This window comes from Alexandromys fortis, unplaced genomic scaffold (genome assembly GCF_014885135.2).
Source record: "Alexandromys fortis isolate MF-2015 unplaced genomic scaffold, M_Fortis_MF-2015_v1.1 scaffold_6, whole genome shotgun sequence".
In the NCBI taxonomy this organism is placed as follows: Eukaryota; Metazoa; Chordata; class Mammalia; order Rodentia; family Cricetidae; genus Alexandromys; species Alexandromys fortis.
In genome coordinates this window covers 21,651,544-21,669,408 of record NW_026067902.1, presented here as the reverse complement: position 1 = coordinate 21,669,408, position 17,865 = coordinate 21,651,544, and the positions used below count along the sequence as shown (strand labels likewise).

At 39.2% G+C, this 17,865-nt stretch overlaps 1 protein-coding gene across 1 annotated transcript in view; it reads left to right on the top strand.

Moving 5' to 3' along the window:
* Spred1 (sprouty related EVH1 domain containing 1) overlaps positions 1-10,259 on the top strand; it is a 73,823-nt gene extending 63,564 nt beyond the window's left edge. Inside the window, exons 6-7 of the mRNA XM_050133724.1 lie at positions 4,378-4,479; positions 6,502-10,259. Coding sequence (XP_049989681.1) covers positions 4,378-4,479; positions 6,502-7,149 — 750 coding nt within the window. The 3' untranslated portion in view covers positions 7,150-10,259. The remainder of the gene's footprint in view (positions 1-4,377; positions 4,480-6,501) is intronic.
* The last annotated feature ends 7,606 nt before the right edge of the window (positions 10,260-17,865 follow it).

Below are 17,865 nucleotides of genomic sequence, written 5' to 3'. Positions count from 1 at the left end.
GTTGGACATTGGGTCTACTGAATAGGAGGGAATTCTCTGTGGCTGGTAAAGTCATAGACTCTAGAGGAGAGCCCCCTCCTGCCACTTTCCTAAACCAGTTTAATTTCTCTCAGCCCTTATCAAAGAAGCTTCTTTTTGCAGCAGACAGAGACCGTCACAGAAAACCCCAACTGGTCAGAATGCAGAGCCTAGCTGGCCATAGTGTGCCTTGCTATAACTGAACAGCTACAATACAAACACAACTTAGATAATTAGGGCTTGGGGAACATGGAAGAAAGATTAACGAGCTAGAAAACTACTACATCCACTGTACTGTGAGATAGTAACTTTTGTATATGAGAGGGAAGCTGCACCTGTGAACTCTCAACAACATAGCTGCCTAAGCAAGAAAACTGAACACCAGTTGACATGCCAACGTAGGGGATTTCTCACAAGGACTCACTTCTAGATGAAGAGTTATAGACAGTTAATGGCTACTGAAAGAAGGAGAATTCAGGAATGAGGCCCTGCTGAGCTAATCCCAAACACATGAAAAATACCAAAGGGACTCAGCTAGTTGTATTTCTAAATTTATATGTGTACTTGTAACAATAATAATTAAAGAATAAGAGACCAAGAATTTAAGTTGGGAGTAGCAGAAGACACAGAAGGAATTGGAAGAAGAGAAGAATATATATGAATTTATATGAAATTCTAAAAATTAAAACAAAACCTTGAACTTCAGGAAGTCAAGACTGTAACCAGCCTATTTTACTTATGTCTTCTTTTCTTTGGGTACTAAGCAATCCTGCCTTTAGAGAGAGAGAGAGAGAGAGCATTTTATCTTTTAGAAGATTCATTATATTAGCGTATATCCCTGAAAAGGCCTGAAACAAAGATAGACAATGTACATACTCAGTAGATTTGCAGAAATAGGTCTGTGGAAAATTGTTTCCAGTGGTAGCTTATCATCTTCCCTTCAGAAATACTTACATAATTGTCACTTTTTCTTTGGCTCCCTTAGTGTTTCATGGGCAGTTTAAATTGTTTCTATAGATAAGTACATTGTTTCAAGATGTTAAGTCATAATATGCTTTTCTTTGAAGTTCATGGCAGTCATTTAACCATGAACAAGATAGTGTTTATGAGTTGAGGTCATTACCAGAGGTTTGTGAAATGTAAGAGCATCCAAGAAACCACCCTATAACGCAGGAGCATCCCAGCCTGTCCCTTACCTTTACCCTTTGTTACTTTGGTTTTTATGTGCTTAGTGTTCTGCTTATCTTGATCTCTACACTTGGCTCTTTTTATTCTGCCAGGCATTTTTATTGCCGGTAGTTCTTTCCTTCAGCTATTCACATGTGTGAGTTTCTTAGGGAGTGCATAGGTGAATATTTGATGTTGATATGCTGTAAAAGACTCCATAACAGATCCAGCCCTTTTTAAACCCCTCTTTGCATAAGAAAATTTGTGTGACCACGGGTATGTATGGATATAAAATAGGTATACAAGTGATAACTTAGAAATTTACTTTAAAATACCTCCTTGGCAATATTTAAATTCACTATTTACCAGAAACAAATGCAACTTGTGCGCTAATAAGATTTTTATATAAATGAGCCAATGATCTGTGATTAAGAGCACTGGTTGCTCTTCCTGAGGACCCAGTCCTATTCCAAGAGCCCATATGGGGACCCACAAGTGTAATTTCAGGGGATCCAATGCTCTGTTTTAGCCTCTACAGGCACCAGACACATGATGCATAAAACATATATATATATATATATGTATGTATTTATAGACAAAACACTTATAAACATGAAATTAACTCTTGCCTGAGTATTTAATACTCTGACAAAATATTGTGTGTCTTAAAATTTTTTGAATTGATCAATATTTTGATTTGTAACTGTCGATACTGAGAATGCCACTTCTTACAAATACAAAATAGCAGGTGTATGTTTAGAGCCATTTCAGAAATTTGGAGATAAATCTCCTAATCGATCCTTTACCACAATTTTGCCTTTTTTTGATGAAACTCATAAGACAGCAACTTTTGAAATAAAATACTCTAACAGTACAATCTAAAGATAGACTTCTGGTTCTTGCTGAGGAATGACAGCAGGAAAATAAAATCATAAGGCCCAATTTATAATTAAATCATTATGATTCTGTAAATGCAGAAAGTCTTATGTACAGTAAATACTGCCATTCATAATACACAGTCTTGGATCTAAGCCAGAGTGTTTCAGGCAGTGCCCCTTGGCGTGAAGTGAAGGCATGTACCATACAAAGTTGGCTTGTGTGAATTAAGACTCGGGGCTGCAGTGAAGTGCTGATGTGGACAAGTGCTTTCAGAATCATCCCACACTGGTGGTGTTTGATTTTTGAATTGATTTTTTTTTTTTTGGAGGGGGACGTCAAGTTTATTCCTTTGTACCATTTTGTTGCCATTATTAGTGGAATCCCTTTGAAAAAGTATCTTCTGGCTTTTGAGCTGATAAATTATCCTAAAGATAATAGAAATAGCATGTATTCTCAGTGTTTTCAAAAGCAGCACTTGAGGTGTGTATTTTAACAGCTTTGTTAAATGAGCCTAAAAATAAATGTCCATTTGTCTTTTTACTTAGAGAGCACATGAGAGAACAATAGGCATTATTGATTCATTAACTTGAATAGTTGCAGAATGTGTATGTGTTTATATGGGGTGTGTATATGTGACTTGAGATAGTAAAATAGGGATAATAAGTGAAAATAGGCATTTTTACTTTTAAAAGTCTACTCCTAGAATAAAATAAAATAAATATTCAGGATATTTGGGGCTTTGTTTTCTTCTAGCACTGTGGATTGAAACCAGGGCTTTGTGTGTGCTAGGCAAATCCTTTACCCTAGAGCTATAATCCCTGGCCATTAAGACTGTATATACTTACTATTTAACTAGAGGTCATTATATTAAGCAAAGACGTTTCACTCTTATTTCCTTCTCTATAATGCTCCTCCATTTATTATTGTTTTAGTTTAACAAATAGTTTATTCTGTGTTTCCTTCATGGAGTCTTACCAGAACTTTTAATCCATAGTAGTCCCTTTCTCTGTTAATTACTGAATTTTTATATGTTCTACCTATAAAACTCATACTTCATATAGAACGGGTGTTGCTATTTTCAAATTACACTTTGATTAAGTGTATCAGGGTTTGGAGCAGAATGTCTCAGTAGAACAATAGAATATAGAACCACTGAAATACTGATAATGATTAACATGGGAATTCATTATATCCTTTATTATTTCTGTATATTTAATTTAACTATAAAATTCTAGAAAGTAAACTGATAAAATTTTAACCATAATCTTCAGTTCTTAAATGTTCTTTACAACTCAAGCTAAGAAATCTTATCAGGACTGACTGTTCTCATGATTTTTTTACAAAACATAATTCATATACCATAAATTCTTCCTTTTTTTGGTGTTTTAATATATTTACAAGGTTGGGCAGTCACTACTATTCAGTTCCATAGTATTTCCATCACTCCAGAAAACTCATTGTGATTATTGTCCTATCCTTCCCCAACCCTGCCTCTTTTGCTCTTAGCAGCCCTGTTTTGACACACTCAGATGCTCCATCTCCTGGCCTGCTGTGTTGTGTATTTACAGGCAGCCATTGATAGATTCTTGGGTTGCATCTTTCCCCCTCCTATTTTTGTTGTTTTGACAGGATTTTACTTTGTAGCCTAGACTGGACTAGAACTCTAATTTTGTAGTCCAGGTTATCCTTAAGCTCCAGTGATCTTCCTATCTCAGACTCCAAAGTACTGAGGTTACAGGCATGGGCCACCATACCTATCTTCTATGTTGTTTGCTTTTTTGTTAATTGTTGTTAGTAGCGGTATTCTTTTGCAGGGGGATTGGATTGTTTGGTGCAAGATGTTACTTGACAAATTAAATTTAAATGCATTTTTATAACAACAAAAATTCTTTCCAAGAATAAAATAGGGAAGAAGTGATTCTGCTTTTCTTTATTTTTAAAAAAATATTTCTGTATTTTGCCTGCATATGTGATGCACAACATATGTGCACAGGAAACGTACATAATATGTTTGATTCCTGTGAAGGCCAGAAAACAGCTTGGATTACAAATGGCTGTGAACCATTATGTGGGTGCTAGGAACCAAATTCAGGTCCTCTGTTAAGAGTAACAAGTATTCTTAACTCCTGAGCTATTATCTCCAGGACAATTCTGCATTTTATTAAAATAGGGTTTTAATGTGTTTGATGGGAGGGGCTGGTTAGACGTGATTTTACAACCTATCAGGTATTGAAATGTATGTTTTACTTGGTTTTGTTAAAAGTAGGAAATTCATACTGCTGCCACTTAAAATAGAAATCATTGAAATTTTAGATACCATTCAGTCAGCAAGGCCTAGACATTCAGAGCCGAAGTATGGAATATGTACAGCGGCAATTATCTAAGGAGTGTGGGAGCCTAAAGTCCCAAAATAGGGTAAGTAATGTTCGTTTATCTCTTGGTTCAGCATCCATGTACATGAGACTTATTCAGTATGCATCTACTATGTCTTTATACATAAGCTCTCTTCAGTCTGAGTGGCTTTTGAATCTATATCACCAGGTAGGACAAAACAGGAACTTAGGTTGTTAATTTAGTACACAGCATCCTTCACTCTACACTCTGGCCTTCACATGCCCTTCTCACACAGAGAATAATATACATCTCCATCCAAGAGTCCTGAAGGGTTTGTCCCACTCCAGCATCTGTGCTAATTCCCAAGTCTTGAACTGTCACCTCAACAAAGTATGGTGACCCTGGGGAATGATTCGTCTTGAAACAAAACTCCTCTCCAGCTGTGAGCCTCTCTGAACCAGACAGACGATGGCTTCTAGAATACAGTGTCAGGGAATATATAGAGTAGAAATAGAGAGTCCCATTACAGAATTGAGAACTGAAATGAAGATGCCAAACTCTAATAAAAAGCAGTTCACTTAATTTATTTATGGACTTGGAATTAATCATCTTTGATTTTGTGTTTGTCTCTTCTTGCCCTATTGAGTTGATGGTCTTCTCTGCTTCCCCTTCACTCTAGTTATCAGCATTGCCATCAGGGTCATAGAATACCATAGATAGCATGGTCTACTGCAGTAAAAGATTTGCCTTCCCTCTTAAACTGTGGGAACATACCTCAGCCCTGTCTTCAGAGTCAGGCTTCTTAATGAAAGGATGGAGTATGCCTGTAGCCACACAGCACTCTTGATCTGTTTTGTAGAGACCCAGAGATTGAACTTTTTTGGGGGGGGGGGATTTTTTTGAGACAGGGTTTCTCTGTAGCTTTTGGTTCCTGTCCTGGAACTAGCTCTTCTAGACCAGGCTGGCCTCGAACTCACAGAGATCCACCTGCCTCTGCCTTCCAAGTGCTGGGATTAAAGGCGTGCGCCACCGCCCGGCTTGAACATTTTTCTTCATCCTGCCCTGCCCTACCTCTTTAGTCCATGCTGGACTCTATGAATCCTTCTACTTCCCTATTGTTTGCAATAAAATTACACTGGGAATTATCCACTTTCGAGTTCCACTTTGCTTAACAAGTTCTTCACCATTGTGCGTGTGCGTATACACATGCACACATACACTTACCTGCCATTCACACATGATATTAAAAGCAGCAAAGAGAAAACTGCCACACTTTCAGCACGTCTGCTAAATATTGTTACGTCCAAGTTCTACCTTCCAAATGTACCAAACATGATCGATCTTGTCATTTACATTTTCTTTCTCCCAGTGTCCAGTAATGAGTTCTGGTTTCAGTCTGAGTCCCTACCAGGAGGACTTTATAAACATATTTCTACCAGTGGTTTCTCTGAGGCTCTGACATGTATCATTCTAGTCAGCAATCTTTACCCGTTTCTACATTTTTAAAGATACGAGAGTTGCAACCATCTTCTTGGCACTAAAAATCTGTAAAACAAAATCAGTAGATCTTCTGTTTTAAGGAATTGGCTCATACAGTAATGGGATACAAACCCAAAGTCTAATCCAGATCTCATGGCACAGACCGGTATGCCTAGCTACTCAAGAAACTGAGGCAAGAGGAAAGAGAACACAAGGCCAGTCTGGATAGCTTAGTTGAAACCCTGTCTCAAGATAAAAAGTGCAAAGAGTTAGTTGGTATAACTCAATGGTAGAGAGCTTGCCTAGCAGACACAAGGCCCTAGGTTCAATCTCGGTACTGGAGAGAAATAAAAGCCCAAAATCTACAGATAAATCATTAGGTTGGAGATGGGGGAAAATTGGAGCCTGAGTACAAAGTTCTAATGGCAGAATTTCTTGCCATGCAGGGAGATAGTTTTAGTTTTTAGGTATTATCTGATTGGATATGGTTCACCAGGTGAAGTGTTGATCTCATCCAAAACTTTGTCATGGAGCTCCTTGAATGGGTCCCTCGATAGGGTTGCTCCACCAAACTGAAATAAAATTAACTGTCAGAGTCCTTTATGCAATTTTCATCTTGTCTAGGTCCCTTTGAAGTCAATCAGACACGTCAGCTTTCAAGATGAGGATGAGATTGTCAGAATAAATCCTCGAGATATCTTAATACGTCGGTATGCAGACTACAGACATCCGGACATGTGGAAAAATGACTTGGAGAGAGATGATACTGACTCCAATATTCCATTTTCTAAACAAGACAGTAAAAAATCAGACTATCTCTACCACTGTGGAGATGAAACTAAGTTAAGTTCCCTGAAAGACTCTGTGGTATTTAAGACACAGCCTCCCTCATTAAAATGTAAGTCAAAACGAAGAAAAGAGGATGGGGAACGTTCTCGCTGCGTGTACTGCCAGGAAAGGTTTAATCATGAAGAAAATGGCAGGGGGAAATGCCAGGATGCTCCAGATCCTGTTAGAAGATGCATATATCAAGTTAGTTGCATGCTCTGTGCAGAGAGCATGCTGTATCATTGTATGTCAGACTCGGAGGGAGACTTTTCTCACCCTTGTTCATGTGACACTAGTGATGACAAGTTCTGCCTAAGATGGTTAGCCCTGGTAGCGCTGTCCTTTATTGTACCATGTATGTGCTGCTACGTCCCTTTGAGAATGTGCCATCGCTGTGGTGAGGCATGTGGGTGCTGTGGTGGGAAACATAAGGCTGCTGGGTGAAGCAGTCCAGGGCCAGCAGGAGCTTAAAATCTTCATCTCCAGGAATTAGCTAACTTGGATTTGTGGAAGCTGTTGGCAGGCAGTATGGAATCTTGCCTGGTTCATTGGGGCCATGCGTGGAGGAAGCAGAACTCATCAGTTCTTGTGACTTACAGATGCTTGCCATGCCTGATGTTTTCCTGAGTGCGTGGCATGTTCTGGGACACATCATAGATCATTGGCAGCAAAATGTCATTTCTAGTATTGACTACAAAAGGTCAACATAGAATATGATCCAACTAAAAGGGATTAATTTTGGCATTTTTATATTTATGCACTAGGTGACGGGACTTTTTAAAGATTTGAATTTTTTAAGACATTAACTAAAAAGTGCACTAAGGAACAGGTTTCAGTACAGAAAAGTTAATACTTGGAAATTAAAAAAGATAGAACAAGTGCAACTAAATCATGTATTAGTTGTTTTTTGAAAGCAGTTTTATGTATAAATAACAAATGTTTATATTTAACTAAATGTAAGGTACGAACTATGACATATTAAACTTTTCTTGCCCTTCCTAGTTCTGAGGTAGATGTGCATATATCTACCACCACATTCCATATATTTTGAGTATTTAACTCATCTAGTTATTAACGTTTGTATCCATGTGAAAGATTTGATATGTTCATCCTCGTTTCTCTCTGGCTGCAGTTTATATTGAGTTACTATCTGTACATTCTGGAAATCTAAACTCTTTAAAATACTCTAATAGCCTTGAGTGACCAATTTTTTTTTAAGCACAGGTGTAATTGTCTAATGTTCTGATGGAAACATAACACTTATTTTTATATAAAGAGACTGAGTAAGCATAGAAGAAAGTGAGGGTTTCTCGTTGTTTGTTTTTGTGGTATTCAACCAGCAAGTTGTTTTCTTTCAGAGTTTCCTCCTTCAGAAGAGCTTAGTTGCCTTTATAAAGGTTTTACAAGGCAGGAGCATTAGCTGAATAGTTAATGTGAAGCAGTTTCCTCTCGAGTCTCCATTTATCATTCTGCGAAGCCAGAATGTGCACAGCTGTTTCACTGATTGTTTTTAAGCTTAATCTTCTGTGCTTATTATTATTACTCACATAACAATAACATTTTTCAGTTGCATTTTATTTCAGCTAGTCAAGAGCAAAGTTATTAAAATGTATGCGGAACTCTCCCAAGAAAGTATTTAATCCGCCATTGTGAATGGAAGAGCTTGTACATCACATCCTGTCACAGAGCATTTGTGTTATGGGATGTTTGATTTACAGAGTGGTATGGTGTGTTCCAGCAAACTATTTAAAAGTGCTTTGGGGTCAAATTGTCTCTTTTTTTAAAATGTTACATTACGTTCTAACCATATGAGGGGTTCTTTGATATACTCCCTTGACAGTTGAGCAGTGTGCCTTTTTTTCCTTCTTTTGCTTAAAGTCTCTGAAGTGATAGAAAATCACACTACCATTTGAAGTTCATTCTGCAGGTTCTCAGTGTCATTTCTGTACCGTTCATTTTGTGTGTCACACTTAAGCTTGTGTTAGCTTTCTTCTTTTGCCCCAAATCAAACTGAACAATGTATATATAACACTATCTGTCTGTAAAATACTTTTTTTAAGAAAGCATTTATATTTATATGACAGCTTGAACTGACAACATTATGTATATAGATCATCTTGAAGTATTATTTCACATTGAAAAGAAGAAAAATATATTGATAACTATAGATGTTATGAAGAAGAGGTTATTTCTAGTTTTGTACTAAAAATCAATTGGATGAACTAAATCCAAAACCAGACACTGTAGCAGCAATTTTAAGTCTTATTTTTACTGTTTCTATATTTGGAGGCTGCTACACAGATGATCTTCATCCCTGACGTTTTCAGATAAACTTGGTTTCCTAGAGCAGACTGTTAACTTTCAAAATTCCTTTTTATTGCTGAAATAGAAATACTGGTTTTCCTTATGAATGAATATTCATATTTGTAAGTGTGGAGTTTGTAATTCAGGTTGGAACAAGGTGTGAATAACTGAAGACTATAACTTGCTGGCTATATAGGAAATGCCGTGGAAATGAACTGTGTATATAAGAACAAAATTAATCATTTTTCTGTTAAGCACTAGTCACTATAGTGCATCTCCTGGTTCTCTACTGTATTTTATACGCAACATACCTGCTTTAATATTTTAATGTTTGTGCATTAATATTTTCAGTTTGTTTAACCACTTTGCTGCTAAGAGTTTGCCATCCTGTTCCCGTTTTTTTCCTTTACAGTTTTAAACATTTCTCTTCATTAAAAACTATGGTAATGAAATTGGTTTTTTTTTTACTTTGGATTTTTGTAATTAGCATATACGAATTCATATCAGTGCAGAAAAGTAGCTGATGATGTAATAATATTGAGTCCCTCTGTGATCAGATGAACAGTTTAATCCTATTCCCAAGCATGTGCAGGTGGATTCAGGAATGATTTTTCATTTGCTGCGCAGATTCGGCACCGCCATTGAGCGTTTCCTTTTAAAACTCCTCTTTTGTCTAAAGTTTAAGCCGATGGCTCAACAAAACTATTAGAGTAAAGTAAATACTGAAAATCACCAAAATGCATGACCGGAAAGAATTCTGCCTGGTGGGCTTCTTTGGTTTTCAAGTGATTCTTGTGGCTTAAAGGGGCCTCAGAGCCTTTGATTTGCTGATCAGGAGTACTTTGGAGTTCCAGTGCCACCTGCTGGATGATTTTAGACCAGTGTCAAGAGATGGAGGTGGCCTCTGCCCAGTAAATGGCTGTTCAGAGGGTGGCCCACTGCCCACCAGAGAAACCAGGGGTAAGGAACAGCTCAATGGAATGTAAATAAATCTTTACTCTAATGCATTATTTGGTTGCTGAAAGATTTTAAGCACTTTTTTCTTACATATCCTGTTTTAAAATATTTATTGAAGCTTGGAACTGGCAGTCTGACGTACGTATATACTGAAGCATTTATACAACCAGTTCCTTTAACTCAGAAGCCATTACCAAAATGGTATTCCTATTTTCTTCCCAGTGCCAGTCAGGGAGAATTTTTTTAAAAAAAAAAAAAAAAACATAATTGCCTGTATTTTATCATGACAACTCCAGAGAGTGTGTGTGTTTCCGAGTAGATGATGGTGATGAGACAGGGCTTCAAACTTAAAGGGAAAAACTTGAAACTACCTATTTTCATTGGTTATTCAGCAGTGCCTAAAGTGAGCTTCTGAAATAATACAAATGCACTTTCAGTTCATGTGTATAGTGCTGTCCCATTCCTTGGATGAGTCTTCTCCTCCCCCTCTTCCTCTCTCCCCTTAGTTAAGTGGCACACAGGTAATTTCTTTAAACTCACGTTAGTCTTCAGAATGTAGGAAACATGTACTTTCCTCTAAATGGGCAATGTAGAGAAATTTATGGATCTTTCTTCTGTTGAAATTGAATGTCTTGATTATATTTGGAATGTGTAACTTGGATTAATGTGCTTTAAAGTCATTTTACTTGTAGTCCAACAGTGCATTGAGCAAGTGTAACCTCTTTCTGAAAAATAACTTGGAGAACTTTAGTTAACCGATAAAACCAATTCATCACTAAATGTTGCTTACTCTTGATTTGACGTCCAGATCCACACTTGTAAGTATTAGGGGACACTGGAAAGCGGCTGTGAATGATAAGAGGGCCGTGTGTGTTTTATGGTGAGTCAGACTACAAATATCAAGAACTTGCACACTGACAAGCAGAGGCATTTATACAAACCAAAAAGTGGGCGGGGAGGGGAGGAGAGTTACCAACTCGGTTGCCTAACAGCCTAGCAGTTAGAAACCTTTTGGTTGCTTTGGTACACTGATGTCATCCATTGTCCCAAAAGCTACAATTGCAAAAGTTGTTAGTTTTTTTGAAGTTTTTCAAGAAAAATCTGGTTGAACGCCTTTGTGTTAAAGATACACACTTTTTTGTGTTAACGTTTCCAGTGTGAAGGATGTTTTGCTTTCTATTTCCTTGACCTCAGAAGTGCCTCACGTGTATATTACCCCCACTAGGAGCCTGACCGCATCCTTTCTAACAAGCAGTGGAAGCCTGTTTAACTGCTGTCCTAATGCATCTCTCCACATAGAGTCAGCTAGCTTGAGAGTTGTGAGTATATAATGTAAATATGCACATACAAGTTTGTAACTGCTTTTGTTCCATCATACCATGTAATTGGACTTATCAGCCGGTAGACGATTTGTTTCAGTGATTTTCCCCTCCCCTGGAATTACCTGATTAAACCAATCATGAAATTTAAAAGGGCGTTCTCTTACTTCTTCAGAACATATGCTGTGTAAGGTGGTAATCACTGGGGAAGAAAGCAGGGGGGACTGAGCACTTTCTTCTGAAATGTGGTTTCATTCTTGAGAGCCATATTCTAACTAAAAGTTCACCTGCAGTTCAACTTCATGACATCACCCTTGATTCCAGATAATTGCTAGTTGTTAATTTACATAATTACCGGTTTGCCCCGGTGCTGCAGTTGCTAGAATTAGCTGCCTTAAAGATGTGTGGCAAATGTTTAACAAACTGCAAGATGTCTGTGTTGTGTGTGTGTGTACACTAGCCACTTGCCTTTGTATTACAACAAAAGTAAGGGCACTGCTAGGGCAGTCTTGATTGTGACAACATCTCAGCACCAAAGTAATGCTTTTAGGTTATTGTGTTACAGCTCTGGTCATTTGAAGAACAGACTATACCGCGATTGTGCATGGCACAGAGTCATGCTTATTTACAGTCTTTTCAGAAAGTTACTCATGTTATTCACATCAAGTCAATACCAAGTCTAAGAACAGTTTTCTATCAGGTAAGTTCAGTTGTCCTGTGATGCCATCAGGATAGTGGTGTATGCAGTAATACTCCTTAAGGAAACAGACAGCTGGGGAGATAGATGGCTCAGTGGTTAAGTGTGACACATCGGGCTGCTCGCAGTGACATGTAATTCCAGTTTGAGGGGATCTGATACACTCTGGCTGTGGAGGGCACACACCCACATCATACATTCATCCAGGCACGTACATGCACATAAATAATTAAAAATCTGAGTTTCCGATAGTTGTAGTGAATTTAGTTAAAAGTAACTGCTCTGATACCTGTCTTTAGATCCTTGAAGTAAATGATGGTTCAAAACTCCATTTGAAATATAAGTCTAACATAAATAACTAGAACATTTGTTGTTCCATGAAGTACCCTATATCTGGTCACTTCTAATCCTTACTTAACTGAAGTGTATGGCTCCTCTTTTCTAAGAAGGTTTAGACTGGGGAGCTTAAGAAATGCTCCTAGGTCCCGTGAGAGAACACTATAGAGTCCTGGTGCAATTTGTCTCTCTATGGCAGATTGAGATGCACTTTATAGGATCAGATAGGTGTTTATTCTGGAATTAGGTCATAAGGGAGTCGTTTTTTCTATTCCCTTTCATTCCTGGACCCCTATGCAGCCATCTTACTGAGGCATGGAGAATCCCATAAAAAAGCCGGAGCATGGGATTGCGGTAGACATCTGGGAAATCTTTGAGGCCTGGGCTCTTTGGCTAACTCTCACTGTAAAGGCCAGATACCGTCTAATGTGGAATTACTCACTGGTACCATTTCCCTAGAGGGATTCTTTTTCACCAAAGCAGGGTCAGATACTTCCCCTTGAGGCAGAAGAAAAACAGTAATCTCCAGTGTGAGTCTCTCATCACCCCTCAAAGAATGGTGAGCTGTTCCTGTCAGCTTTCCCACAAGTCTCTTGACACCAGAGTTGAGTTTATATTGGGGGTTACTTCTTAAACATGATGAAATTACTGACTCCCCTCAAAGCTACTGATTCTAAGGAAATAATTTTGAAAAGTTAAGAGGCTGTGTATGAGTAGGCAGGACCAACTGAAGATTGAACTTTCTTCCCATTACTTGTTAACTCATTGTCAGATTAGAGCCGTCATCAACTTGATTTTTTTTTTTTTTAAGGTTTGTTGTATCTTAGACCTTCTGTCCTTCATACTTTCTTCCCTACTTTTTTGTGCTCTAAAAATATTTTTTCCAACTTAGTCTGCAGAAGAAGAATTCATAAAAAGGATTTTTAACGGTACATTTTACATACACACAAAGCCCTCCCTCCACCTTCTGTTCTTCTAAGAAAGGCCACATCAACACAAAACACAGCTCTTGTTCCAAAAGGAAGGTGAGAAATTTATTCTAAGCCAGATTTGAGTGAACATAGCCTAGGAACATGGATTCAGGTTACCCTGAATGACACATTCTGATGTGGAAGTTACTGCATAAACTTTGATGGTCACAGAACAAAAGTTCAGTCATAAATGCAGCCCCCACATACATGCGTGGGGTCCTTGGGAAGGAGGGTTATGGCAGGTGGAGACCATTGCTAAAGGTCTCAGATGCTATCTGATGGCATTTTTAAGCTTCAAGGTATAGAGTAATCTACGTTTCATCCCAAAGGTTTTACCTGATAATGGAGGAGGCATGGTAAACAGTTATTAAAGGAATTCTGATTCCTGGTCTGCAAAATTACAAGTCTCCATGATAAAAAAGTTCTAATCAATTTGTAGAATCTATGCCGCAGATGTGTTTTTCTAGGCAATGTCAGTTCATACCTAGGAGGCCTTTTGGGGAAGCCATTGTTTACTCTACCTTAGAATTTAAAAGAATTCATGAACTCCCTGCTAGTTAGTAGATCTCCTTGAAGTATGAAAGCAACATGGTTACAAATGGTATGGTGTTCTTGAAAGGAGAAAATCAGTTTAAGGTCAGTTACTTCATGAGATGCTGAGGGATCAGATTCACTCTGATTGTGGACTGTAAGGCACTCTTAGGACAGGAATGCTGCTTGTAACAGGTCAAAGAAATGTAGAGATTTCTGCAAGGATGTTGAGTTGCATCACAACCTTCATTAAACCAGATGCTCACCTGCCCAAGTGTGTCTCTTCCAGAAAGTTGAGGATGCTCCAGTTCTCAGTGATTGTTCTCATCCCTCAGACCTTTGTCCTTGTTCTTCTCTGCCTCGATGGACCGCTGCACCGCTACCATCCAGTTGGCCTAATCATCACCCTGAGCCTTGCACTGAGATGGGAGTGGTGTAAGGCTCAAGTGTGCACAGCTCCCATCTCAGAACAAGGCTCAGGTGTGCACAGCTCCCATCAGTACAGCTTCTCGTGTGCTCCATTCCCATCAAACTCTAGGCTCGGGTGTTGTTTGTTTGTTTGTTTTTCCTCCACTTATGTAAGTGCTTGCTTCCTTCCATTCTTTTATCCCTGCTGTGACCACAGTAACATTGAAGCAATATTAAGGTTTCAAAGGGAAGTCAGTGCAGGGATGGAAAGATGGAAAAGGGGTTAAGAGCACTACCTGCAGGTAACAGAGGGTCTAGTTTTGTTTCCCAGCACACACAACTCCAGTTCCAGAAGATCTGACACTCTTCTGTCCTTTGTGGGCACCTGTACATACATGGTGCACATAAATTCAATTCAGGCACATACACATGAATGAAACGAAATCCTTCCTGACTTTGGTGTTAATGCCACTAAAAGAATTACGTTGTGAATGTTTAGAAGATGACAGTAGAAAGTCAGGGTGAGCCTCTGTACCGTGTTTGTGCAATACCTTAGATGCTAACAAAGAGGCCTCTGTTTGCTTCCTGGTCATAGTGCAACCTCAAGTCTATTGTGCTTAGCAAATGTGGGCACTCATCCATTACTTCCTGCAGCTTGATCTGCAGTTGATTAAAGTCGTTTCCCTTTGGAAGGTTGTTAAAGTTTGTGTTTCTGAGAATGAGCTCACTGTCCTGCGCACAGTAAGCAGGCACCCCAACAACCAATCTATTGGTCTGGCCTACATATTATCATGATACTTATCTCCTGAATATCTGAAATCCGTTTCTTCCAGTGAATGGTTCTTTTCTTAGGCTTTTAATTTGTCCCCTGCTTAGTGGTTAATCTTAATTGTCAACTTTATCATCGAGATTGAGAGGATCTAGAATCTCCTTGGAAACAAATCTCTAGAGCATCTGTGAAGAATTACCTAGACGAGAGTAACTGAGGTGGGACGACAGTCCCAGACTGTATAAAAGAGGGAAAAGCCAGTTAAGCACCAGCATTTATTCATCACTACTTCCTGATGCAGAGCAAGTATGGTCAGCTGCCATAAGCTCCTGCAGCTGCGACTTCCCCATGAAGGTGAATGCTATCCTTGAATTCTGAGCCAAAGTAAAGCTGTCCATAATGAATAGACACCATATCTCAGCATTACGAAACCTGGGACTGGAGAGGTAGTTAGTAGGTGAGAGTGCTTGCTGCTCTTGCAGAGGACCTGGGTTCAGTTCCCAGCACCCACATGGCAGCTCACAACTGCCTGTAACTCCAGTTTTAGGGAACCTGATACCCTCTTTTGGTCTTTGCAGACACTGTACACACATGGTGTATATACACACACACACGGGGAAACACTTAAACAAAATATTTAAAAGTGTGAAACATTTTCATACAAAGAAAATTTATAAAAACAACTATTTTGAGCAATAAAACATTTTCAGAAGGCTTGGTTATAGACACATCTCAGTGAAGTTAAATACTTACGAAACATTAAAGGCCATGGAGTGCTCACTCATTTGCCTTGTAAAGACTGACGTGGAAGCACATGCCTCTAATTCTAGGACTCCGGGAAAATGGGAGGCTGAGGCAGGAGAATCTCTGGACACTCACAAGCCTGGCATATGCAATGGAAAATAGCAAAAAAGAGATGCTGTCTCAAACAAGGTGGAAGTGGGGATAAGACACCTGAAGTGATCTTCTGACCTCCATGCTCACACTGAAAATTGTGCACCCACACTCCCACACAGGGATACACACAAGCACACAGAAGAAACATTAGAAGGTAGAACATGGTAGAAGGACAGGTTGTCCTCGGACCTCCATATATATATAACTATGTACACATAGGCACATAAACACAAAGTAAACAGTGAATTTTTTTAGAAAGTTAAAATATGTTTGTTTAGTTTTTTTTTGTTTGTTTGTTTGTTTTTGTTTTTGAGACAGGGTTTCTCTGTGTGACAGCCCAGACTGTCCTGGAAGACTAGTCTGGTTACAAACTCAGAGATCCTCCTGCCTCTGAGTCCTGGGATTAAAGGTGTGCACCTCCACTGCCTGGCCAAAGTTAGTATTATTTAAACCCAAACAACAATAATAACAGATACCAAATAACAAAACATGTAAGATATAGCCAGAGCAGTACTTGATAAAATGTTATGCCTTTAAGGCTTAATTTTAAAAAGGAAAAAGTAAAATTGAACCAAGACTGAAGAGAAAACAACCCAGAAGGAGCAGCTTAAGGCCAAAGTAAGGGGAGGAGATAAGAACCCAAGATTAGACTCCAGTAAACTGGAAAATAAGCATATAACGTGTTAGGTCTCACAAGACCTAAGAGCTGAGGTGCCTATTAACATCAGAGCCGATGTACTGGCTGGCACACCCTGCCCCCCACCCTAAACTTGAGTCCCAGGGGCTGGACCACCCTCTCCACAACTGCTCTTCTCTATATAATCCAGCCATTTGTGGTACATTGAGCCTCTTTGTATTTTGTCCTCTTGGCTCCTGCTCACCCCAAACACACACAGACATGGCCTGGCTCAATCTGCTGGTCACGTCTATTCTGGACTCTTCCAGATGTCTCCGTGTCTGTCTCTGGCTGTGTGTTCCCTCATGTTCATCTGCACCATACCTAGGAGGAGTATGTCCTTTTTCTTTCTATTTTTCATTCACAGTGTGGAAGACTGGGCTTTCCAGGTATCTATTCAATGCTGTCTTTAGAGAAACTGACTTTGCTTTCCAGTGCAAACCATCCTGTTTGCAAATAATGGTCCATAGTGTTCAGTTTCTTGTCTCTTTCTCCACATGGTTCATTTCCATGTAATACAACTACTGCATAGATAAATAACAAGATTCTCACTAATAAAGTTCTTGCCGTTTTGTATGAATGAATGGAACAGAAAAGGGTGTTGTTTCATATTTCGCATTTTTCTACATACAAGTGGACACAGTGCAAGGGTGGCAGGATGGGGTGGGGATCAGAGAAAGTCAGAGGTCAACCTTGCGTATTATTCTTCAGACATAATCCAAGTCTATTTATGGTGGCAGGGGGAGGGGACCGGTAAGCTAGGCTGGCTGCCATGGAGCAGGCACATGCCAGCACACTTAAAATCCAAACAACAAACATACAAACATATGGTCCCATACATACCAGCCCAGATTTATGTAGTGTTGGCCATCAGATTCAGGGTTTTGTGCATGCTTAACAAGTACTCTAGCAATTGTGCTACATCCCCCAGCCGATCATTAGTTTTGAGGCTGATTTTAAACATAGGGAGTTTGCCTTGTTTGAGAACATCACCCACTGTCTCTTGTCTATTAAACGGGGTTCTGATGTTCATGAAATTCCAGGCAATAACTCGATGTGTGCAACTTTTTAGTCCCTCTCTGAAGAGCTGCCCTGGGTCCCTGCCAGAGCAGACATTTCTGACTCACCTGCTCACTCAACCTTTCTGATGTTTTTATCCTGCTCTTGAATGTGAAGAAAGGGCAACCAAGGAAACTTTTGTGCTGGTTGTTCCCACTTGGAGAGGCAGGATGAGGGGACTGGGCCATTTCCCTCTTAGTGTCCTTATGCATTGCCTTGAGTCACACTTTTGATTG